This window comes from Ptychodera flava, chromosome 13 (genome assembly GCF_041260155.1).
Source record: "Ptychodera flava strain L36383 chromosome 13, AS_Pfla_20210202, whole genome shotgun sequence".
Lineage (NCBI taxonomy): Eukaryota > Metazoa > Hemichordata > Enteropneusta > Ptychoderidae > Ptychodera > Ptychodera flava.
In genome coordinates this window covers 34,596,424-34,622,530 of record NC_091940.1, presented here as the reverse complement: position 1 = coordinate 34,622,530, position 26,107 = coordinate 34,596,424, and the positions used below count along the sequence as shown (strand labels likewise).

At 36.3% G+C, this 26,107-nt stretch overlaps 2 protein-coding genes across 5 annotated transcripts in view; both read right to left on the bottom strand.

The window, feature by feature from the left end:
* Positions 1–6,060, bottom strand: part of LOC139148262 (neural-cadherin-like) — an 81,309-nt gene extending 75,249 nt beyond the window's left edge. For 2 of the 4 annotated variants that reach the window (XM_070719609.1, XM_070719611.1), the window contains exon 1: positions 4,269–5,715. In XM_070719609.1, the coding sequence (XP_070575710.1) occupies positions 4,269–5,571 (1,303 nt within the window). In that variant the 5' untranslated portion in view covers positions 5,572–5,715. Of the gene's footprint in view, positions 1–4,268 lie in introns of all 4 variants that reach the window. The other 2 variants (XM_070719613.1, XM_070719610.1) reach the window with 2 other exon arrangements.
* Positions 6,061–12,594: 6,534 nt separating this feature from the next.
* The window catches only part of LOC139148261 (uncharacterized), a 31,139-nt gene continuing 17,626 nt past the window's right edge, over positions 12,595–26,107 (bottom strand). Inside the window, exons 7-19 of the mRNA XM_070719608.1 lie at positions 22,503–22,665; positions 21,702–21,978; positions 21,027–21,284; positions 20,380–20,507; positions 19,767–19,887; positions 19,376–19,484; positions 18,650–18,791; positions 17,717–17,951; positions 17,175–17,295; positions 16,768–16,921; positions 16,220–16,332; positions 15,449–15,656; positions 12,595–14,184 (exon numbers count right to left, since the gene is read on the bottom strand). Of these exons, the coding sequence (XP_070575709.1) occupies positions 13,353–14,184; positions 15,449–15,656; positions 16,220–16,332; positions 16,768–16,921; positions 17,175–17,295; positions 17,717–17,951; positions 18,650–18,791; positions 19,376–19,484; positions 19,767–19,887; positions 20,380–20,507; positions 21,027–21,284; positions 21,702–21,978; positions 22,503–22,665 (2,861 nt within the window). The 3' untranslated portion in view covers positions 12,595–13,352. The remainder of the gene's footprint in view (positions 14,185–15,448; positions 15,657–16,219; positions 16,333–16,767; positions 16,922–17,174; positions 17,296–17,716; positions 17,952–18,649; positions 18,792–19,375; positions 19,485–19,766; positions 19,888–20,379; positions 20,508–21,026; positions 21,285–21,701; positions 21,979–22,502; positions 22,666–26,107) is intronic.

The window sequence follows — 26,107 nt, the reverse complement described above, 5'->3', positions numbered from 1 at the left end:
ATCTGGGCCTGCAAATTCCACTGATATTAACTTTGATAAACAGCATACTCATTTCCTTCCGTTGCACATCTGTTTTATTTGAAGCAGAGCGACAAACAGCATGACTCATACAATTACCATTTCTAAACACACTCTAGAACAATAGCGTCGTTAAGAGGTCATCACTGGGGGAGAGGGGTTAGGTTTGGAGGAGTCAGGAAGGATATATTTGAAATAGCTCCACCTTTAACGGCCTGTCACATCCATACCCTGACGTAGACCATCCTACCTGTTTTGTTTGTTTGTAGAATATTTCTGTGGTCATACATGCCGAACACATCAAAAACAGGAAAATTAGTAAGGAACAATCAATGGTCTGCATATATATTGTTGATACATTGGTGGAATTTAGGGGCATTAACTTTGTTTAGTAAGGTCAACGTCTTGCCTGGGACAGCTGACAGCTATTGTCTTGGCTTTGAGGGTTGGTAAGGTCATTGTCTTCCAGTCACCGAAGTTGAATTTTCCTTTATGCTGATTTGAACACATGCACTGTCTATCATGACCAATCAGAATTTAAATACTGTTACATGTTGACGAAAATGGGGATTTGATTTTCCTGATTTATACAGCTTCTTCTTCTAAGAGACAGAGTATGTGTGTGTGTGTGTGTGTGTGTGTGTGTAGAGGGAGAAACGAACTTTTCTGATGCATAGACAATAAATTGATGAATTTTGGTCACTGTAGTGCACTACAAGCGTGACAGAGATGTACTTTAGTATCAATGAACAGAAAACGAAACTGTAGATCTGACTGTCAGAGGAGACCCGGAGAGACGGAGACAGAGAAGAGCAGGGAGTTGACAGATATTTTCTCTGTGAACAGACAGAGACAGTCAATGAAAACTTCACTGAACAGAGTCAGTTGTCTGTAAAATTCTTGTACAGTGGTATGGCTGAGGCCAGACAGACCACTGGACCTGCTGACGTAACTTCTACTCATGTCACAACAGTCAAGGTACAGCTGATGGAAAGATCAGATCGAAGGCGAAAATAAGACAGGAAATATAAGACAGAGTTAGATTGGAAATACAGTGAGCAGACAGGAAATATTAAAACTTATACCGACAGTAAAATAATTATAGCTTGCTACTTTTCCTCAAAGATTTCTGAACTACAATAATGTGTAGACTTGTCATTTCACATCTATCTGTACTCATGATATCATCAGTACGGCGGCTGCTTGGAATAATTTGAACATCTTGTTTTTTTACTGATGATTCTATTTTCAGAAAGGTGTGACACTTTTAGATAACCTCACTATCGGGAGCCTAACAAATCAGGACACAGCCCATCAAATGTATCAAAATACATTCAAATTCAAATCAAATTTTAGTGTCTGAAAGATATTTGCAGCTGTTCTAGACATAAGACCTTTCAAATACTGTAGACATCAACCAGACTCTTCTCTAACTTTCGACACACTCTGAATGTGCAACATCTGAGAAAAGAATCCATTAAATACATACATGTCGGAATGAGATGAATGTTAAAAATGGTATTCTTTTGATGTCATCTACTATTTGCCGACACAATACTGTGTCTTGTTCAGCACTACCGCAGCCTGCATCCGGTGAAAAACTGACAACCAACTTATATGGGACTGAAGTTAAAATCTACATGTACCTATTACCCAACTTTTGTATGGGATTTTTAGTCTACTGTATCAATAAAACAACCCTACTTTGATCTGTGATGGGCATCTACTATACGCGTTGTTATACGGTCCACACATAACCAAAGCCTTTTTTGGGCTTTGGAATTGTATCGAGCAAAAGTCTTGTCCTGGGAAGAGGTTAACATTTTCAGGTCTGACTTCCTGATAACTTACAAGAGCAACCCCTCCCTACATGGTATACATACGGATAGGCCAGAAATGGTTATTTTCTAGAAAAATATGTAATAAATCACTTTGATTGTTTGAATAAGCTGCATGTTTTCTCAGTATTTCCATTGCAATCAGCAGGTTTTCAATTCAGCTAACAAGATACCCTAACCATGGTAAACATGGGAAAAAGTTTAATGTAGCATCTTAAACTAGTGAATTTAAGCTCTAAGCTTAATTTGTTTTAAAAAGGTGCCAGCTGAAGGACATGTTTAACAGTACTTTCCCTTGCTTTGCTCAAGCTGTCACTGGTTACAGCCCTGACCATGCTAGATTTCACCACAGTCCCTCTACCTTTTGTGGAGGGACCGTGATTTCACTCACACAACCTAACAAGCAAATTTGCATCGAGTTATACCGAGTAATATCTACACGCAGATAGATGTGTTTGAGTTTTTGGAGTAGCACTGATTTAAACCAAAGATATGAACCATAGACCTTTGAGAAAAACAAGGGTCTATGCATGACCTCACCACAAAGAGTTACTGGCTATCCTAAAATTTGGCACGTTATTGTTTCCAGACTGCAAACAAATGAGGAACATAGGCTTGGCTAGGGACTGGGGTTGACATCTACAACCACAGCAGTCTGAATATACAGTAGACAAATTATGGTAGCCAGTAGCAGTCTCACTGAAACTATGCTTTTTATACCTCCAGCCACAACACTACTAAATGTGACTGTGTTTGGCCAATAGCCTGAGTTGAGAAAGGGAATGATATCTCTACATATCAAACTCTATGTATTTGGTGAGTTCTGGGTACTGCCTTTAAACAAACTGATGTTTTATTTTTAGAACTGGAAGCATCTTGCCTTTCACTGGGGTTCAAACAAGCATTTCTGGAAAGGGCACAACGCAGGTTTTATATATGCCCCTGTTGTTTGGTACTTTGACTATGTGTTCCTAAATAAAATATCTATCTGTATTTCAAAGACTGAAGTTTACAATTAAACTGAACACCTACAAATCACAAGTCTGGATTTACCTTTTATTAATTATCTGCATTGCAACGAGAGAAATCCAGTGAAGATGATCAGCCAAATATAGTTACTAGACTACAGTCAATCATTTCACTCAAAGATTATTGAGCCCTGACCTTGGTATTATCAGCAAGGAAGTGGGAAGGGACCTTCCCATCTCCATGGTATCAGCATCAATGGAAGTTAAACATTCTCAAGCCAAGTTTATTACTTTAAGACAAAACCAAACGCCTGTAAAGTCACTGGGGACAAGTATGAGAGTGCGTCGTGTCATTCCTTTTTCACCATTGAATATAATCAGTAATCATGGTTTTTTTTGAGATTTTAACTTCAAATTTTAGTCAAACATTAGAAGGGCTGTGGTGATAGGCTGCTGCTCATGAGAAACCAAAGACCCTGTTATGGTTTCTTGTTAGTGTAGCATATCTATATAGCCCTCTTTTACAAACTCAGCACTACATGTGCATAGCTTTTAAGTTTGAAAAGGTGGCCACATACAAGGTAAGCTTCATAAGGCAAAGGTGTTTTACTGATACAGTTATCAATAGTACATGATGGAGAACAGGTAAACGCTGAACACTCTTGATGGAATACAGGTGATATTTCAGCACTGCAGTTTTCATGAAAAGATCACTCCAATAAGACAGTCAGGTCTAATATTCACACCTATCTCCTCTGAGAGGATGTACAAAAGACAACATAATTTCACTTTATTTTGGAAACAAGCTTGCCGTACCTTTGCCCTCATGGAGCTACCTTGGTAGCTCCATGATAGCATGGAGCTCAGTCCCTTCATCACAAGGGACTGTGCATGGAGGAAAAAAAAGACGCTTCTGTCTCAATGTTAATAGATTATTTGTGAACCAATTATTTGTAAACTGTGGTAACAATAGGCACTCTACTTCTATTGTCAAGGGTGGTTATGGTCCTTGTATCAATGGCAGTTACTTACAATGGTTCTGGCATGTTTTTGTCAATGTAACTGACATTTGACACCAATTATTGAATGTGTTTGCACTCAGTGTATAGAGTGTTAATGTAGTCGCAGGTAGAAAGGTAAACTTTCCTCACCTAAGGCTGCCCCCAGGCGTAGAAAGTAAAAGTTTATCCAACCCCACTTGTCAACTCTGATAACCCTCTAATTACACATATCAAGCGGCAGGCTAATCCTTGAATAGGGAATCAAAACAACTGCGGCATCTCTGAGGTTTCACTTTAAGAGGCATTCTCTTTAAGTGCCCTTTTATGTTGAAATTTGTGTGACATAAAAATATCAGTAGATGTAACGTAACTCTACCAAGTCTCTTTATGTCCAGTCTAATGCGGAAAAGCATTGAATTGAAAGTTGTCACGCTTGTACTCACCTCCTGACTGGCCCTCTCTAGTGATTTCAACACTAAACTCTTCAACTGGGCTGGTTTCTCTGTCCAACGGCTTAGCTACTGTCACTCGTCCACTGTTGTAATCAACTAGGAATCTTGGGTTTACCGGAGCCACCATCCTAAAACGGTCCCTCGTGGGATCACTCGGGATATTATTGATGTCGACAACGGGCATTCCGATGGACGCGTCTTCCCGTATTGATGCACTGACCTCAGGTAAGGTGTCCCGTCTTTGGCGATTGAGTAGCTCGACGTCATCTTCGTCTCCATCAGGAGTATAACTCACCGCATTCTGAATAACAGTTTCGAACCGAAGTGTCCTGTCAGCAGGGGTTATGGTTATTACGAGTGATGCCGGTAGGCCATTTTGTACCGGCTCGCCTTGGTCCCTCACAAAAACAGTCAGTTCAACATTTCCAGCTTCCAGGGGGGCGGTCACGACTATTTCGCCCGTCTTGGGAACGATTGCGAAGTGTGGATTATATTCCAAGAGACTATATACCAAAGCGGCATTTCTGCCTGTGTCGGCATCAGTTGCATGGACTTGGAATATCTTAGTTCTTCGGGCAGTAATTTCAGGAATGCTAACTGTGTATGCGTCCTTACTGAACATAGGCGCGTTGTCGTTTTGATCGATGATGGTTATGGTCAGATCAACATTAACGAAGTCGGCGACTTCAGTCATCGTTTCCGCTTTTACTCTAAATTTGTATTCTTCGATATCTTCTCTGTCCAACACTTCGTTTGTGAGAATCTGGACATGGTTTATTCCATTCACATGGTGCAATTTCAATCGAAATCTTTCGCTGTGATCTCCCAGTAACGTATATCTTATTTTCGTGTCCAAATTTTGTGTTTCGGGCAAAATCGCATAGAAATCATCTGTCCTGACCACTGCACCGACTGCGCTGTTTTCGCGTACTGCAGCAAAATATTTGTCTCTCTTGAACCTCAAAAGTTTACTACTTTCAACTATGTTCACCGTAAAAACTTCTTGCCAAGAGTCAGTCTCAGTTATCTGGTCAATAGCTAAAGTGACCGTAGTGTCTGTCCTTTTGGCCAGCTTCCGTCGTGTCGTGACGATACCGTCTACCGACACTTCAAAAATGTTTTTCGCATCACTTTGTTCTTTGATTGTGTATTTTTGTCCGACATGATTAAGTCTGGTTAGTTCATAACCAGGCTGTGCATCGCTTGGAACGACTAATCTTGGCAAGGATATGCTGGCAATGTACGAAACTCCAAACGCAGCAAAGAAAATTAAAACCGGAGCTCTGACGGCCATGTTGAAATCGGCCGATGCTTACGAAAGTTCAACAAGTTACCGACGAATGTATTAATCGGATTATATTGGCATCCCTCTCCGCTAAATTCTGAAGATATATTAATCAGTGACAACTACAAAGAGTTTGAATCTTACCGAACCCGCGGTTAAATCAAACAGCACCTGTAAAACAAGGCCTCGATATTCTCTTCAAAGTCAATCCTTGAATACGGGAACAGATAGATCGTCGTAGAACTTTAAACGATAATTATAACAATCATCTCGGCGTTACTGTGCAAGCGTTGCGGCAAATGTTGACAGGCACTTAACTTTACGTTAACTTCTTGTTGTTCCTGTCAGATGTTGGGAACGTATCGGTCCAGTGAAACCAGTGACGAGTAACAGGGACCTCCAGAAATAGCGGGCACGTTCACTATTGTTGGCTTGCAGTCGCGTACAAGTTACCTAGATCGTAAAGAGCGGACCGACCTCCTACGTACAGGGGTGCCTTTGAAAATAACCGTCTGATGAATAATGCAACAGCTACTTTTGCCGGGGATCACCCCTCTGGGAAATGCAAGTCAAGCGGAACATGCTTTTGACTGTCGGCTTATGTTAGGTTCGCGTGGCATTTTGAAAGGACGTTCGGGCATAACTATAATGTAAGGTGGATAGCAAGTTTACTTTTTTGATATTTTTCGTGAATTTAAAGAATTTTCAAGATGAAAACATCAAGAGTCTGTGAGGTATGACAATGATTAGTGGAACAGCTGGAGACAGAGGGCGCGTCCTGTCAAGGAGTCTAGACGCAATGATGTCATTTGCATTCTCGCATAATTTATGCAATATTTTCATGCTGGGGAGAAGTTTGCCGCGAAAATCGCTGCTGGAACACATACTGATGAGGATTTTTTAGTGTAAATCCCAGGGAAATTTAATAACATTCTCTATTGCGGCGAAATGTTGATTTGCGTCTGTGACCATGTTTTTCTCTCATTCCATATAAGGTTAATGTTATTAGGTATTTTATTTACATTTGGGCGCGAGGAGTTTAAAAATTAACTAAACCTTCCTTTTTGATACATTCAATAAACATTAGTGGAATTCGTCATTGAAACAATCACGCGTTTCGTCAACGATGACGAATGTCCATTTCTATCATGTTGACAGCGTGCACGGAAACATTTTGAACGATAAACAAGAGACAAAAATGTATGGGACAGATGGCAAAGTGTATATAAGATATCAAATGTCTATAAATGCACAAATATTGTTAGTTTTATGTTTTATATTGGCAAAAAATTGATCATAGTTCTCTCATAGACTACCATTTATAGTGAATCAACATTTCGGTGAAATTCCAAAGTCCAATTTCTTGCACATACATCCATTGTAATATAATCAAGTACATTAATATGAATAATCAAGCATACACACAGATTTACCTATTTTTGTATCGGAAAAAAATCATTCACAGTTTCATCAAAGACAACCATGTATAGTGAATCAACATTTCAGTGAAATTCCTTCTTGCACACACATCCATTTGTAACCACCCTAGTATGATTAAGTACATGTATGTGAATAATCAAGAGTACATAAATACACAGATTTACCTTTTTTATTGGAAAGAACTATTGTAATAATTGGCGTGATCAAAGATGGCATAGTGAGAATAAGTCAAGAATGGGAAATAGAAGTAGATATTTTCCCGACACACAAATATAAGCTTTCAATTTTGTTTTCCGAAACCATGGCACAAAGAGACGTTCGAAGACATTCATCAACCACCTTACTTCGGGTTTGATTAGCTAGCTATATCTATTAGCATGTACTTGTTAATGCTGAGCATGCAGATACAATACAAGCGAGACCTCCGCATACTGAGCAATGGGCGTAAAAACAGAGCGTCGACAATTTAGTATCATGGGCACAGTCCGCGTGGTTGAGGAAAAATCGACAAAAAGTTGCTGGCTAAAATTTTACACACAATTTGGCAATAATCCCGATATAGCCTATACATTTGTTTTGTCATTTACAATTTTTCTACATTTACGGACCGTGATAATATTGTTCTTTAAGCTTACATGTAAAAGAAAAGTGACAAGTTCGTACGAGTTGCAGTTAGGGCCTATACAGTTTGTAGTGGTTTCTCATCGTTTGGTCTCTATTGTTATGCTACTTCCTTCGGTCCCGGATACCATGCAGGCCAGTTTCCGTCTGTTATGAATAATCCCCAGGTGTTGAATCAAGTGCATTCACACCGATTTACGATGTGATAATGGATAACATAAACACACCTATGTTGTGAAAACAAACTTGAGATCAATGTACCACCTCGACGAAACGACACATCGACGGCCACTCGTCCTGTAGAAGTTTACTTTTGAAACCGCTGTCAAACCACTGTTCCCCCGGTTCTTTCAGTGCATATCCATGCGGATTTCAGTCGGCGTTTGTATGGCATGTGAATAATATCATATATGATATGTATTATTATAGCATCTTAATTTTATGTACAATATAATGGGTAGTTTTAGAGACAAGTGTTCGATACTTTCGAATTATAATGTAAAACTATAAAAGATAGACCAGAATCCCACCACAGAGCAAGTCCCACGAATTGTGGAAAGACGGTCTGTTTCGAAGTGATAACCGAAACTTTGGCTATTTCCGCGATGTGCGGATTTTGATCGTAAATTGTAGAAAATTTCTTCGAATTCATCAAGTTGGGGCAATTGGAAAACGAAAATGATTAAATGGTTAAATACACTTTACCGTTGTAGAAAATTTCTTCGAATTCATCAAGTTGGGGCAATTGGAAAACGAAAATGATTAAATAGTTAAATATTTATGGTTAAATAGTTCTGAAACCGTGGTCTAACAATGCACTCTTCGGTCCTATCTTGTTTTGTTTTTCGGTGCGACGCTAATAATTAGATGTATCAGCTTGATTTGACAATTTTCATTACTGTGTGTAATCATAGACCCTCGAGAAAACCGAGTCTAAGGTGTAATTTATATTGATATCTGTAGGCTGATGAGGCTTGTCGGAGATACTGCATTCTTCCCGCAAAAGCAGTTAAGTGTTCCTGTCGCTGATATGGCAAAGATACCACGGTCACTCCACATGTGGAGTGACCGTAAAAATGCTTTAAGAATAGGATTAATTTTTATCATGTGAAAATAACATAATATTTGACCGGTTTGAACGGCTGCAATGCTACCCCATGTAAGCTTTTATACCGTGAGTTAACTCGCCATGGATATTTCGGCCATCGATGTTAATTTATTCTTCTTTTTTCTTTTTCAATTTTCTTATTTCTATAAGCATTTAATCCAATTCCTGATTCCCCAATGTATTCACTCGGTATCGGCTGAACCACGGTTAAGTAACCGTGCCTGAACAGGTGAGAGACTCAGTGTGTTGAGGGACTGTAGATGCATCAACTTCAGTGAGCAGTAATGTGGAGAACACATGAGTTTGCTACATTACTGCTCACCGAAGTTGATGCATCTACAGTCCCTCCACACACTGAGTCTATCACCTGTATCGGTATCGATAGAGAAAGATGGGTATCTATCAACAAGCACATTTACATATCTTCGCACTTGAGGACAGAGCTTGTCAAAAGCGGCGTACTTCTCGTCACGTACCAGTCATTATGCACATACGCCAACATAAATTTTCTCTGATGTGGGTGGCGTTGCATGCAATTTTTGCACACTCATCAGGCTTGTTTTGTCTTCAAACAGTTACCGAGAGATGTCAGGACTAAATCAACATCTACGTAACATAAATATTGTTGATTAAATAAAGTACGAGCTAGTACAGTGTTACGTTTGTTCTCTGAATAGTAACGGCATCAATCAATGAGTACAGTTTCATCAAAGACTATGATCAAATGTACGCTATTTGTAAAAGTAAAATTCAGTGCTGACCCTTCATATCGTACCTTGCCGCACTCTCTGATAGATGGTATTATTAACTGAATAAATAAATAAATAACAAATAAAAAAATGAAAAATCGAATCCTCACGCAGTGACGTACGAATGGGCTTACACTTAAGCTTACATGCAAGTTGTGCGCTTTATTATGGACAAATTTAGCGACCTCGATCAAAAATACAAATATAATTGATGATCTGTAGAGTTTATCTTATCTCTTATATATATATATATATATATATATATATATATATATATATATATATATATATATAATATATATATATATATATATATATATATATATATATAACACATATTTTCAATGCACTCTTCCTAGGTAATCGTTCAGACGTGAATATGTGCTTCACCGTCGCAAGAGATTTATTTTCTATTGAATTTCAATAAGCTGACAATATGAAATATGAACCGATATGAGTTTAAAGGTGACGATAACGATCAGACGGCTAAGCCTTACATTAATCAATGACATACATGTCACTTGGTGATGTGATGTCATTGGTTCGATTTTACACCATCCGCCATTGCCTTTTTTTCAGTGGTCGTGATGTAGCTTCCGTCGGGTCGAAATAGACTCCCACGCCCCCAGGAAAAGCGTCTATGGTTTGGAAAACGAGGCATGGAATTGTTTTTCCGAAGTGTTGGGGTTAGAATGTTTACAAAAATGTCAACATGTTACTGGTGACGTGTCCGCAATATGCTTACACCCGCCATTTATATAACTTGTGGGCACCGTTTTGTCATGATAGTTATCATGAAAAAAATTCGTTTTGGTAAAGAGTGCCTTCCAGCTTTATTTCACTTTCTGTATAGGCACCACTTGTTTGCATTTATGACTAACTTTGACGACAATGGAATAGGCAGAAGTGAAACTGTCTTAAATTGTTATGAGAGTGACACATATCATACATATATGATACAAATGATTCAACAAAAAATAGTCAAAATAGCGAAATTAAATCCTCGTGAAACATACTCTTATAACTAATTTCAGGAATGACAGGGGAAATTTAGAGATGTTTCAGTATGTTTCTGCCTATTATTGAACATTGACTAAACAGAAATAAATAGCAATACTAAAATAAGACCCGTATCATACTATAAGGTATTCTTGACTCCCTCTCAGCCCCTTGTTGGAATATAGCACTCTTTGGCTCTTGACAACTTGAAGTAGAGAAATGCGCCTCAGGGACAATTTTTCGGGCAAAATTTCTTCAATAATTTTCTGGTTTGCTGCTTATGTGGACTCATTTTGAAACCTGTATAGTGAAAGTTTGCAGTCTTTTTTTGTAAAAACATAAATATTTCCCATATTAGAAGTTCTGGTGTATTAGCCATTTTGAATTCAAGCATCTGGAAATTTTAGGAGGCTAGTTTCTATGATTCTAAAATTTGCAAGATTATGATAGAGCGTTTAAAGTTCTCTTGAGAAAAGTTTGAGCAAAAGTTTAAAACTTATTTTTGAGATGTGTACTATATTCAGCCCATTTTCACTTTCACCTGGCTCAATGTGCAAGCAAAGTCCGAGCTTGGTATGCAGTACGTGGCCTGGCTATTAAAACCAATCTGTTGAGGGCACATTTCCCATAGGGCTGAGACTTAGAAGTTGCACTACAGAACATTGGCCATATGATGAAATCTTCTCCTTGCTAACCAAGAAACCTTCATCAAATTGAAAACTGTGCTAGCTGTGCGCACCTACACTTAAAACGGCGTTGAAAAGACAATAAATACCAAGAAATTTGTCACTTGGGTTCTGAAAAAGTCAAGTGATTCTGATGTCACAATGTCTCATGGGAAAATTTTCCAGTTCAATAATACTACACGGAAAAATTGATTCATTCCTGTAGTCTATCTCAGACATGGGATTCTGATATATTGTGCAGAACAGGTATCCAGTGAATCTGTTTGGAATTTGTAGTTGTCGTAGTTGAAGTAATTGGTTGCATACAGTCATATTTCAAGAGGTGCACACCTAAATAGCATTGGATATCACCCAAACTTGGAGTTGGAGACAAATAATATTAATCAGTGTTATAATTTAGTGGAAAAAGACAAATTTAAACTTTTGAAGTAAATTTTTGATAAATATTTTGAACATCAACCAAAACTATACATCATCTTACATAGAGGTGGATTGTACCTTGTAAAATTATAACCTTGATTTGATTTTGCTGTGAGATCCTGAGATTTAAAAGTAACATTTCAAATTGTCACTGTAACAAGTGATGAGCAAAATGTAGGTAAAATCATACAAGTGTGATAAAAGCTTTTATTAAATCTATGATTTTATTGAAATAACTTATTTTTCCACAAATGAGTTCCACGTATCAATGTACAGAATATACAAAACTGAGAAAACATACGACTATCTTTGAATATTTTTTCCTGCTGTATCAGTGAAGATAAAGACTAGTGTATTTAAAATTTGATTATGTCATAAACAGCACTACATTACAGGATGATGGTGTTTGAAAAAGTCCTATAAATAACTTGTAATCTCTTAAACGGTGAGGTAAATGTTTGAGTTGCTTCAATATGTTTGCATGTCTAGAGTGACATATACTTCATTGCTTGAAATACTGGTGCATCAGAAAATATGCTTTCGTTTAAAAAAATGGTAAATGTTCGCTCAAAATTATAGAGGAAAATGTCTTAAACTTAGGCTCCTATTAATAGCGTGTTTGGCCTTTGTTACTGGTAATACTAGTATCAGTGAAACGTGTTTCTGAGTCTCGTTTTAAAAATGACGGCACTATGAGAGAAAAGTATAGCTTGTTAATGATGTTCAGAGAATTCACAATTTTTTGACAACACCCTAGCTGTAAACATGAAAAGTGCAATGTGAGTTTGTTAGTGCTTCTATTGTAAGTGTGAATGAGAAATGGAACACAAATAAGGAAAGGGGCATATGCAAACCCTGGAATTGAGATATTTTTTGATAATACACTGTGAAGCTCTCTGAAAATGTCCGATACACTGTTCAAAATTTCAGAACCTGGTTCTCAATTGAAACAGACAAACTTCGATACCTATAGAATAGAAGGAATTTTATTTTTTTTTGTTATGAGCTGAGGGCAGGTGAAAAAGTCAAGGTCCTTCTATATAGATAAATGTTTCACAGTGTCAGTTGCATCTATGCATGCAATTGACTTTGCTGATTTCTGGAAAGGTAAACTGACAATATTTCAGTTTCAGTGTTGAACTTCAGTGGGATATATGATGTAAAACCCTAAAACATTCACTCATATGGGGTAATAAACTACTTGTAGTACAGTTTTTTATATAAAGTGAAAAGTCACACGGGGAAAAAAATGTACATCTCCCATTGCATTGCATTGCATTGCTTTGCCATTTTGTCTTGACTTGGATTAAGTTTTTTAAAAGTTAACTTTTGGCATCATACCGACATTTTTAATAAAAAGATACAGAGTTTGTATCAGTTGTATATCTGTTTGAAGATGTTTACCCTATTGTTATTTCATGTATATGATGTGATAACATTTTTCAATGTCATACTGATGTTCCCTGTGATATTTAAATGCTACAGAGGCTAATATCAAAGCTTTCATGACAAGTACTGGTAATTTTAATGGTGACCTCGTGAAACTTAAGAAGTTAAGGCATTTTGAATATACAATTGTTACAGTTAAGATGAAGTTACAAAAGATGCAGAAGATGAAAACTATCTTGTAATAATTGTAATAATATATACCCTAGTTTAAGTATATATTCATAGTCACATTACTCTGTGCAACATGTATAAAATGTGAATACAAGTTCGTCTAATGTGAGTTCTGAGCTTCACGGCAGAAATCCAAATGTCATGTCTTCATACAATGGTTGACATGACTTCTGTGAGAGACAGCGATGGCTTAGCAGGAAAGTGTTCAAAGTTTATCGCACTGCGATTTACCGGCACTTTCTTCAGTTTGTTGCTTTTATGACGGGGCAGCAGGCTATCTTGACTGCTTGTGGACTGATGTCGGCTGTCTGATCCAGAATTCATCGACATGTCATCCGATGCAATACTGTCGTTTCCGATACCATCATCATTATCCACACTGTTTATGATGATTTGCACATCTGTATGATCTGAATTGTCTGATTTGCCAATTATGAGTCCATTTGTCTGATTTTTCACTGCAGAGTCCTCCACAGCACATTTGGAATGTCTTTTTTCTTTTATACTTCCTGTTTTCTGATTTTTACCGGACTCCTGTTGCTTTCCTTCCATGAACTGGTTTTTAGATGATGATATCTTCCGTTTGCATCCTGACGTCATCTGTTTCGATTGCTGTATTTTAATGATGGTGTCTATATCCTTTTTTGTCAGGGTGCTCGATCTGTGAAAGTTCCCTTTCACATCCTGGCTCTTCTCGCCATGTTTTCTCTTCAACTGCGGAGTACACGTTGACTGCGATCTCTGCAAACTTAGCGCTTTTCTCTTTGTGATCGGTGATTGTATCTTGAACTTGTTTTTGTTGTTTCTTGGTGGAAGAGGGGGCGGTGGGTCATTGGAGTTTGATATCTCCTTACAGGATGATGGTGCTGACAGACATGGAGTTATCAATGTGCTCTGAGTTCCCAGCTTTTCCATAAGCTGTAATGCGGTAGGTCTGTCCTCCGGATCAATGGACCAACACCATTTAAACAATTCCTTTCTGATAATAGTAAAATAAATAAACTATAATAAATACATTTAGCATGCAGAGTAACATTTTTATGATCTCAATTAACTGAAAATGGTTGAGATGGGACATGTATATAATTGTAATGAAAGAAATGCGAAATGTTCACAACTGTGATAACAAAATTATAATCATCATTTTTTCTATTATTTGCCCTGTCACTGCTATGTTGTTCTGTTTCTATGAGTTCTGTATTTCAGAGCTAGATTCTGAGCCAGCAGGGTAAACTGGTAAAGGAACCACATTTTTTAATAGTTGCATTAATGTGGATGCCACTGACATGCTGCAACATATGGTTTATGTGAACTTCTTACATTTGAAAAAGGCATAAGAATTTGCAGGATAAAATTTTTGTGCATTTAACGTTTGTGAACAAAATCATTTTTTCTTCTCAGTTTGCACGTTGACTTTTCTATCACTCTTTGAACTGACTTCAACCTTGAAAATGGTAGGTATTATCTTCCTCAAAAAAGCTACTTTGTTAAAACTCTCCCATGTTCCTTCCAGTACATTTTGATGTGCGCCATCAGTGTTGGAATTTGAAGGGACATTTGTTTTTCACACTTCCACAAACTTTCAAAAACTTTTCTTTCTTGTTTCAACCTTTTATATCATTTTCACCTCACAATTTTTGAAGTGGTCATTCAGATAAATTGGGTCATGAATTAAATTATAGAGAGACAAATATTGGATGTTGTTAAGTGTCACATATTTTATAGTGGCTAGAAAATCTGCTGTGCAAGCCTTTTGCATGGAATTTTAACAATTCTTGGATTGGTTTTAATTTGTGACTGTTCAAAGCTATTGGACTATTCAACCGAAAACACTGCCTTTTAGGTAACTATTTCCCATTGACACGTGCACTTGACTTGAAAAATTAATGAGATTATAATCAAAAGTAAGAGGCCGCATTTAAATTTTCACAATTTTCTTTATATGTAATATATAATTGAGGAAAAAGCTTGGTTCCAAATCTTGGTTGGACAACATTAAAAGTTGTAATAACATAATTAAACCATCTCACATCTGTTTTGCTATCATGTTTTCAAACTATTTATTAATTCAGCCCAACCATTAGCACCCTGTGTATATGTTAAGCTCATGATATCAAAGGTTACGGGGTGAGGGTGCGTGTCAGAGTTCAGTTGGTTAAACAGTGCCAGGAGTTTTGTGAACGTCACTAATATAATTTCCCTTTGAAACAACATATAATTTTTAAGATGACAATATTACTTACAATTCTGGACTACATTCATCGGACAATTTCAATGTTTCTTTATTTTTCAGAGCTTCTAAAACTTGTGTATTGGACAACCCTTGGTATGGAAAACTCCCGAAGGTGACAATTTCGTAAAATACAACACCAAGACTCCATATATCACTCTTCATTGTAAAGAGTCCATCAAGGAGACTCTCTGGTGCCATCCATCTCACAGGTAACATTCCTGGAACAAAGGAAAAATACAAATAAATGTCATTCTTACATATCATAGTCCCACGTCAATGTTTGATTTATCCAGTTTCATACTTCAAAATAAACAAAAAATGATTAAAATTACATTCACATAACATGTAATAATTTTTGACAATATTGGTAATAATAAATATGATATCAAGGATAGAACCATGGTAGCAGGGAATCAACAAGAAACAAACAAATAAGCAAAAGTACAGACATTACTGAAATAAGCAAATTATAGAACAATATATCAAATCATAAGGTAGACAAGCTTTTGTGTGATTTGAAGCCAGAGTCTTGGTTGCCTAGCATGCCACATGGCAAAGCTAAGTTTGCCTGTGATAATGAACAATGATTGCAGTATTTCTAAAACAAATACTTTGATGCTGCTCCTTAGCCAGGTATTCACCAATTAAATAAAAACTGTACAGTTTTTCACAACTTTTCTCTGAAAGTCACTTTTAGTCATCATGTAAGCACCAGAAGTCCTAGGATGCATTACATACACATTTTCCATGGGCTGTGTTACATCTATTCTCTAAAACTTACCTTTCTTTCCATATCTATAGTAATCTGAATCATACAGAGATCTTGTCATTCCAAAGTCACCTATTTTGACAACAAGACTGGCATGGACCAGACAGTTACGACAGGCTAGATCCCTGCAATTGACCAAAATGTCATATTACTATTAGTAAAAGTGAGAGCCATTCCATAATTGATGTCAATTTTCCAAATCAAGTACATTTCATGCTATCTAGGATGATGGATGCTGGTAAGTACTTCCATTCAATATCATACATAAATGGATGAATAGCACTTTGTGATGACATGTCACTTGAAATTTTCTAATTAGCAATTTGACTTCAACTGGTACATCTACCCTTAGTCCTTTCACCACCAAGGTGTGGCTGAAACCCATTGTTATCATGTTGATTTTGGATCTGCTCATTCAGAATTAGGGTGAACAAGTAACTCTTTGAACCTCATTTTCCTCTTGAGAGGCAAAACTTCACCGCAGAAAACAAGGTTGAACCACAATTTCGAACTTGATGTGTACAGCTATCCACATTCAAGATCAGAAGTTGACGACTAACCTGTGAACAAAGTTCTTTTTGGAAAGGTAGTCCAGACCAGCGGCAACATCAAATGCCATCTCTGTGAGCTTCTCCTCAGAGATTTCTTCTGCTCCTTTTTTGTCAGGTTGTGAAACAAACTGTCTCCTTGACAACAGGAAAGTCTTCAAGTCCCCTGTTATCATAAAGACAATGTATTCTCATGAGATCAATCATGCCTTGAGCCAAGGGATCTTAGATTAAGATGGTGATCACATAGCTTTGTAGTTTAAATTACAAAAAATTATAAAATGGCTGAAATAGGTAATTGAAAAACATACACACTTCATGTTGGTTTCTTCTACTGCACATACATGTCTTTTGTAGACTTTGAAATATTGTCAATTTTCAATTCAACTAGCAGATAAAATACAAAGAGTGTAATTTACCATGTAGCATATATTCCATGACTGTGTATGCGGGTTCTCCTCTTGTACAAATTCCAAGTAGTGACACGATGTTCACATGATCCAGTTGCTTCATGACTTCAGCTTCACTCAGGAAATCTAACTGTTGATGATAAATCATAAAATTTATCATTAAATTGCCATTTTTATGTCTCTTGAGGTAGAATGCGATATTGGGGTTCAGGTTCTCGAATTTTATAGAGTTCTTTATACAAGTCTACTTCTTGCATGGGATCAAACTCACTTTGAAGCTTGTGGAATATAAAATGAACTTTTTCTTGTGTTTCTTTTTTAAATAAAAAAGTTTACTTTTCCTGATGCAGTTTACACTGGGTGTAGTAGCAATTTTTGATTATCAGATATTAGTAAATAGTAGGTGATTTGACCTGAGGTGACAGACAAACTTAGACCTGTACGTCACATGACGGCTGTGATTTCATGATTGGAACATGTATGTAAATTGGCTTTACTTCGGGAAGTAGTTACAGAAAACCTGTATTGATAAGGGGAGAAATCTTGCTTACTTTATCTTCAATTGATGATCCAACTTTAAGTGTTTTCACAGCCACAGCCAGCCATTGTCCTTCAATCATGGCTTCTCCACCATACACTGTGCCAAAGGCACCTTCTCCCAGTTTACGATTCAACACAATATTTTCTCTTGGCATTTCCCAATCGTCCATTGACAAAAATCCTTCATTTAACATCAGTCCAAGCTCTCTCATTCTCTCATCTGTAGCTTTTACTTTTCTGTCATATCTGTAATGGAGGATGAATTGTCAAGTTGTTAATTATAAACACATATGTGGGGTGTGCGGTTAATTTAAATTTTGGAAACCTGCCCTCTATGGCCAAATTTTGCCTTATCTTTGTTTTACCAAGATGTTTATCACCTTGACCTGTAGAATGCTGAGAAGTGTTAACTGTCACTTTAAATAACACTATGACTTTAAAACAACTGATTAAAATTTGTAAATCGGGACAGGAGCCAAAAATAATGTATGAAGTGAGTAACTTCCTTGGAAAGTATGAAAAGTTTACATGTTCACCTGAGTTGAAAGGTCAAAAATTATTTTACTGAAAACTACATTATTTGCAGTGTTTTAACCACAGTTTTGGTCACATTTGTGCATGTACATATAATTTGCAAACTATCTGCTGCTAAGTACCATGATTTATTTGATATACCAAAGTGGAACTCGTGGCAAAATAATTGGGAGTCCACCTTTCTTAGTCCAGGTCCCTTTTGTGGAGGGACTGTGGTTGAGTCTATCTCCATAAATGCTAGACTGAAAGAGTCAGTCATTTATGTTTGGTCCATCTTCTCTGACCATTAGGGTCAGACAGAGTTAGCAGATACACGATTAAATCTTTTGTTTTACATACTTGCAAACATTGAACTTGGACAAATCATGCTCAGCGAATGTTAATATCAAGGACTACAATAAAGTACTCACTTTTTCTTAAAGATGACACATGAGACAAAAATAATCAGGAAAACAGTCCCAAAGATGAGTATGTTGACGATTATAACAATCGTAGAACACTCTGTGTTCAAAGCTTGTCTGAGTGGTTCTCCGAAGACGCATGGTATGTAATCTAAACAAAGTAAAACAGTATGAGGCTTGTATTTTATGCTGTTGTGTTAAAAACTTTAAATGTCTGTACATCGAGAAAATTTTGTCATAAGCATATTAGCTGATATATAAAAGCATCTCATCTGTCACTCAATATTGTCATAATCACAAAAGTGATTGTTGAGAACAAAAACCAAATGTGTCTTCTTTGTGACAAATGCTAATTTAACTCCATTGTGATATACAGAAGGAATGTGACAAATCATAGAAGCGTCAGATATATGTTACACACATACAATCGGTCTTTTTGTTATTAAATAAAATATTGTGATTATCACCATAGTCGCTATAAATATTGACCAACTTCTGAGTCCCCTTAACAGAAGGACAAATCAGACAAATATCATCAGCATACATTAAATGATCGACGAAAAATCCTCCAGTGTTACAACCTGTTATATTAACTGACAAAATAGACCAAAATATGTAAAGCTCTTTAACCTGTATACCCTAATTCAACGTAAACAGATCCATGATCACCATCGATGGCAATAGGTCTGGACCAAACCACGATACTGAAAGGGATACTGAAAGGAAATTTCTTACCATATTTGCCATCAGTCGGTGGATAGCCAGTCACCCAGATTATTTTATTATCAAACACTGTGAATGTATTACTTTCATTCTCTCTTCCAGGAATATATAAACCAATATTCTGATTTACAAGAAAGAAAAGACAAATTTAAATGGCTGAAATCTATATTTGCGCCATGATGTCATCAAGGAATTGCTTTTCTTTGTGGTTGAAAAGAGTGAAAGGGAAAAAAATGCTGAAAGAAATTTTTACTTCTTGTGTTTTTGCTGAATGAATTCAAATGTTTCTGTTGTAAAGAACATGGAATTTTTGGATAATACAATGGATACTTGTAATAATAAGAAAATGACTGCAGTTTCTTATAGATATCAGCTTCGAAATTTGTAATATTGAGGTACATACTATGGAGACATTTGGAAAAGTCTGTAGAATGTCAATGGGAAAGATACGATCAGCTCCATCAAAATACACATCACCAGTCAGGCCTTTGAAATCTGTGTCATCGATGAAATCCATATATGTCCTGTGAAAACAACATGATAAAATGTTTGCAGTTGATACATTAATCATTTTCATACTAGACTTGGGCAAATCATTGGCCTATTTTTCAATATGACACAATTTTCCAATCTAGCCTGATTATTGTTAAATATGATTTGATGAATTCACAGTGATATTTACAAAACAAAAAGATTGTAGAATATACTGATTTGGGATTTTTTGTATGTGTAGAAATTGAGATGTTACAATATGCAGACTAGTTTTACAAAACATACAAACCAAAAAAGAGATGCCCTGATGGGCTATTAAAGAAATTACTCATTTTTTTATGCCTTTGTCTTTAAATTTGCACGAGTGAGAAAATTTTTATTGAGTATATTGAGATTATCATAAGACATCAGAAAATTGCACTAAGTATATTAAGAATATATACAAGACTTGAGAAAATATTATTGACTGCATTGAGAACATACACTTCATGACAGAAAGTGAATGGAATAATAGTGTGACTTACTGTACAGTTTCATTGGATGTGATTGTGCTGAGAGCAAACACATCATATTCCAGTAATCTATCCAAGGCTACGGCCATTACCCATACTGCATCATACGCATAGGGTGCATAAGATGATGGTGGTATACCCTGTCAAGTGTAAAATACACAATGAAATGGTAATCTAAAGTTCTTGTGACACTGGTGGAGAACATGTAGAAAACTTATTGAAAATATTGCAAACACTAGATACTGAATTAATTGTTACTTTTCTGATTTTGTTGCAATTTTGAAAACATACTATATTAGTAATTTAGCCATGCATCTGAGATCAATAAATGACAAAAGTCAATGGTTCATGTCAACTAGAATTATAATTTCTTTCCCAGCACTGCAAACTAGTACTTGAATTTTGTAGAATGTCTATTTCCATTGCATCTTAACGGGCCACCAAATGTGTGGAAAGCATACACATAAGCAGTGTGGTGACAATTAGCAGGACATCTGGAGGTTTAATATGGTCTATGGAGATAAACAAGAAACTAGTTTTGAAGAACAGATACACAAAAGTTCTGGCCCTTAATGCTTAGAAAGATGAGTTATCCATAGCAATATTGAATTTCACTGAACAATTCTTCACATCAATTTTCACCATGGCAACACACTAACCTGACTCTCTACAATCTCATGGTATTTGTCATAGAATTCCCTTCTGGTAACTCCACCTATCACTTCTTTATTTTCATCTTGCAAGTTGGTTGTGGAGAAGGTCATCAGTCCCTGTATAGCGACAGCCATCTCAGCTGTTGTACATGGTACACTCTCCCTTGGTGAGTGAGCTGCACTGTTGAAGTAATCGGTGTCCCACCAGTTTGGTGAGAACCATGATGGTACAAACCACTGATAACCGTCATGTGCTGTGGCTTTCTGCGAGAAACACCAAAAATGTGTGATTGGTAAACTTAAAAGTTTAAATTACTTGAAATTTCTAGTGAAAATGGGAGTAAATATGGTGACAAGATCAGAATTAATTTGATACATTGATCACTGATAACATCAGAAGATGACTCAATTTGATTGGTTAAACACAGGTAATATAATCTGAGGAAGTAATTTAATTGGCTAATCATTGATAACATCAGAAGATGACTCAATTTGATTGGTTAAACACAGGTAATATAATCTGAGGAAGTAATTTAATTGGCTAATCATTGATAACATCAGGAGACAAGTTTCATTACATTGGTTGGTCAATGAGAGTATTCATAAAATTAACCAATAAAATCTATCTAAACTGGTTGATCACTGACGAAATACAGATATTATTGACTGTTTTACACTCACTTGATGGTAAGCTTCACACAACACAGCTCTTGCAGCATATTCATAAAAGTTTCCGATGACAATATGGGCTTTTTTATCTTTGATCTCCGAGATGTAGAGTGACATGTCCAATGAATGTTGGTAAGCTGGAAATTTACGACTTGATATGACATTGATGTTGTTGGTTGCAAACGTCTCATGGAGTACATTCAAAGTTTGAATAAAATCATTTCCATCTTCAGTTAGAGTTGCACACTGAGTCCAGTCAAAGTATTCAAATAACAGTACGTAACAATCCCTGCAACAACAGCAAAGATAGGTACGGTACTAACATTGTATTCAAAGAAAGAAATTACTTATCACAAAACATCAATTTTTCACAACTCGTGTTATCAATATACAAATGCTTCTAATACTGCTCATCACAATTCAATCAAACACAACTTTGAACATGACATTTTTCCACACATCATTATTTAGTAATCATAAGCTTGAAGGATGTCTTTTTCCTGATATGCTTGTTTGACAGTATATTTTGGAATAATTCTTTTAAGATGATAAAACACCTGATGAGCCTGAAGCCATTGGTCTTATATTCTAACTCATTATTCCGAATCCTATTGGCCTCCTGAAAACTTGGTCAACCAATCAGCATGCTGTTTATAATATTATAGTCCAATCACAGCATTAAATCAGATAATATGAATGTGACACTTAAATATCGTAGGAGCACATGTAGTTTGTGCACCCCACACTCCATGGAATGAGGTAGAGTAACCGTGAATAGACTGAGTTTCTTGGTCAATCTGTCCCCCAACTTACGCGTGGTCACTTGCAGGTGGATATGTTCTGTAAAAGTATGGATACTTGTCCCTGTTTGACAGTTGTGGTGCTTCTGAACTGTAACTGATCATGATATTTCTGAAATACTTGGACATCCCAGCGATAGTTTCTGCTTCATTAGAACAAGCAGGTCCAATGATACCTGCAATCATAAAGAACACATCCACAGTTAAATGAAAATTATTGCAAATTGGCAGCTAACATATGACTTAAACTAGAAAAAAGTTTAAATTACTTCAAAAAAAAAAATGCGCAATAACTTTAAAAAACATAGGGCCAAAGTCCCTGAAGCTACTATAGACATGGATACAAAATTAAGTATTTCCTGACTGTATGAAATTATCTCACTAAGGTCATCCTAGGGACTTGTAAACCAAATATTAAAGCTGTCTGACCAGTGGTTTTGAAAAAACAAGCAACTAAACAGTTGACAGAGCTCTGCTGTGTTAACCTTTTGTGAGACATGTATTGATGAAGAAGGTGGATATCTTTGATAGCTCATTTCAGGATGGCCTGACCAAAAATGGAAAAAATTCCGTAAAATACAGATTTGCATATTTCATCAGACTATATTAGTCTATAATGGCAAATAAACCAGAGTTAATTACATTCTAATTAAAGTAAACAAGACTTGCTTAAATCAAGATTAAGTCATAAAAAACAGCATATCTGTCAGGTTATAAAGAATCTTAAGCTGGTTACCTTTATCAGTATTTTCATCCTATTAACCAAGCACATTTAACTTTCAAATTAACATTGTAAGTAATTCTGTTGAATAAGTTGAGACTGTACGTACTCAGAGAAAGCACACTGAAGAGACAAATGTTTGAAACTTAAGAAGTTCAAGGTCATCAAAAGCATTATAAGGAATCATGTTACACTTTCACTGCACTGTTTACACAGATTGCATAATTGCTATAAATAGCACATGAGGAATCTTACAGCCAAGCTTTACCATAAAAACCCTATCACTTTGACCACTCTTTTAATTGACCACTCTATTTTTTTCCTCAAAAAGTAATCTTATTTTATCCTTACCAAGTCAACCATAAATGGAAATTAGAACTTTCTCTATCTCTATTTATTTGACCACCCTATCATGACAAACTATTATGAGCAATTTCTTTCAGATAACATAAATGGTGGTTCAGATATATCAAAGTTGGGATTCAGGAAAGTTGCCTTTACATGTTTTAATCCTCCAACTTCACTATGAACTGTCAAAAAAAGTTGAACTTTCTGATAATTCCACACTAAAATTATTTTGGCTTTGATGATTTCCTAATTAATTCAATTATTTAAAATCATATTAATTATTTTTTCTGGGTGAATTGATAGGGTTTATACAGTACAAGAATTACATACAATGTAAGTCAAATTTGACCAAAAATGACAAAAAAATTCCTTAAAAATACACATTTGCATATTTCATCACAATTTGAACAAATCTAAGTTGGGTTATCCCTAGGGACCTGTATACCAAATAACAAAGCTGTCTGACCAGCGGTTATGAAGAAGAAGATTTTTTACCAAAAACACCTTTTTTGGCATTAATTTGCCTATTTTCAACAATATCAAAAATTAAAAACGAGAGTTTCTCAAATCATATTTGTCATCTACACAACAAATATCAAATCAGTAAGTACTGCGGTTCTCAAGATACTTGAGTGGACGGACGCCTCACAAACGGACATACATACATACATACATACATACATACATACAGACTGACGACGGACGCCGGACGGATACCCATCCCAATAGCTTCTATAGACTATAGTCTATAGTAGCTAAAAATAGCGTCAATGACACTGTAGCTCCCATCCTGGACTATTTAGTGTTTGTTCTCTGGTCAGATATTTGAACATGTGTGAAAGGGATAAAGTGCATGAAGTGAAAATACTTAAATGAAATGTACTGGAGACAGTGAAATATGTTTAATGTAATTATTCAGAATATAAAATGGAAAAAATACAGAATTAGATATATCGAATACTGTGATACAACCATTAACTCAACAAGTCATTTACAATGACATAGTCCCCACTTGTAATAGGAGTATTAGTCTTGATGGGGCAGGAAAATGTGGTCATTAAGAAGTATCACTGGAGTGTATACGTTGAGATCTATGGGCACATAGGTCTATGTCGTTGTCGTTGTTCCCAATTTGAAACACATGAGGCATGTCTAAGTTATGGTTCTAAATCGGGAAAAAAGATCAGACCTCTAGCAGTATTGGCCAGCCAAGAAATACATATGCGCATTATAATGAGGTACAAGATGTGACATCTTAAGGTCTAATATCCTATCAAAATTGGAGGGTATAGAACTTGTGGTTACTGAAATATGCATATATATGTATATAATCAAGGTCAAAGGTCATCGAGTCACATGACATTTTGAAAAAAAAATTATATTGCTAATTAATCCCTATATGCCAAAAAATCAGATCTCTAGCTCTATTCGCTTGCCCAGAATTAGATGTGTACATAATTAATGAGGTAAAGCGTGTGTTGTCATAAGGTCTCCCATCCTACTAAATACAAAGGACATAGCACTTGTGGTTACTTATTTATTGACATAAACATATATTTTAGGTAAAAGGTCATCGAGGTCACATGACATTTGGTCAAAAAATTTCTCTCCTATAGTTATCCCTATATACCAAAAATCAGACCTCTAGCTCTATTGGCTCGCTCAAAATTAGATATGTGCATAATTATGAGGTACAATATGTGGCGTCATAAGGTGTCCCATCATACCATACATGAAGGGTGTAGCACTTGTGGTTACTGAGTTATGGACAAATATGTATATTTGAGGTCAAAGGTCACCGAGGTCACGTGACATTTTGTCAAAAAAATTGTATTGCTAAGTTATCCCTATATACCAAAAATCAGACCTCTAGCTCTATTGGCTCGCTCAAAATTAGATATGCACATAATTAATGAGGTACAATATGTGGCGTCATAAGCTGTCCCATCATACCATACATGAAGGCTGTAGCACTTGTGGTTACTGAGTTATGGACAAATATGTATATTTGAGGTCAAAGGTCACCGAGGTCACGTGACATTTTGTTAAAAAAATTGTTTTGCTAAGTTATCCCTATACCAAAAATCAGACCTCTAGCTCTATTGGCTCGCTCAAAATTAGATATGTGCATAATTAATGAGTACAATATATGGCGTCATAAGCTGTCCCATCATACCATATATGAAGGGTGGTAGCACTTGTGGTTACTGAGTTATGGACAAATATGTATATTTGAGATCAAAGGTCATCAAGGTCACATGATATTTTGTCAAAATATCCGGGATATCTGCTTGAATGGATGGACTCACGGATGGACGAACAGAAGGACATGACCCAATTTATAAGCTCACTGGACTTCATCCATGGGGACTAAAATTGTGTCACTGCATCCTTTTTGCAATATGAATACGATGAGAAACTAAATTTTTATTTCGTGGCCTTATACATGGGAGTCTATGGAGATCTGCCTTATACATGGGAGTCTATGGACGTGTAAACTAAAAATATGCAAATTTCACCACGATTTGCCCAAATTTGGGAAAGGTCAC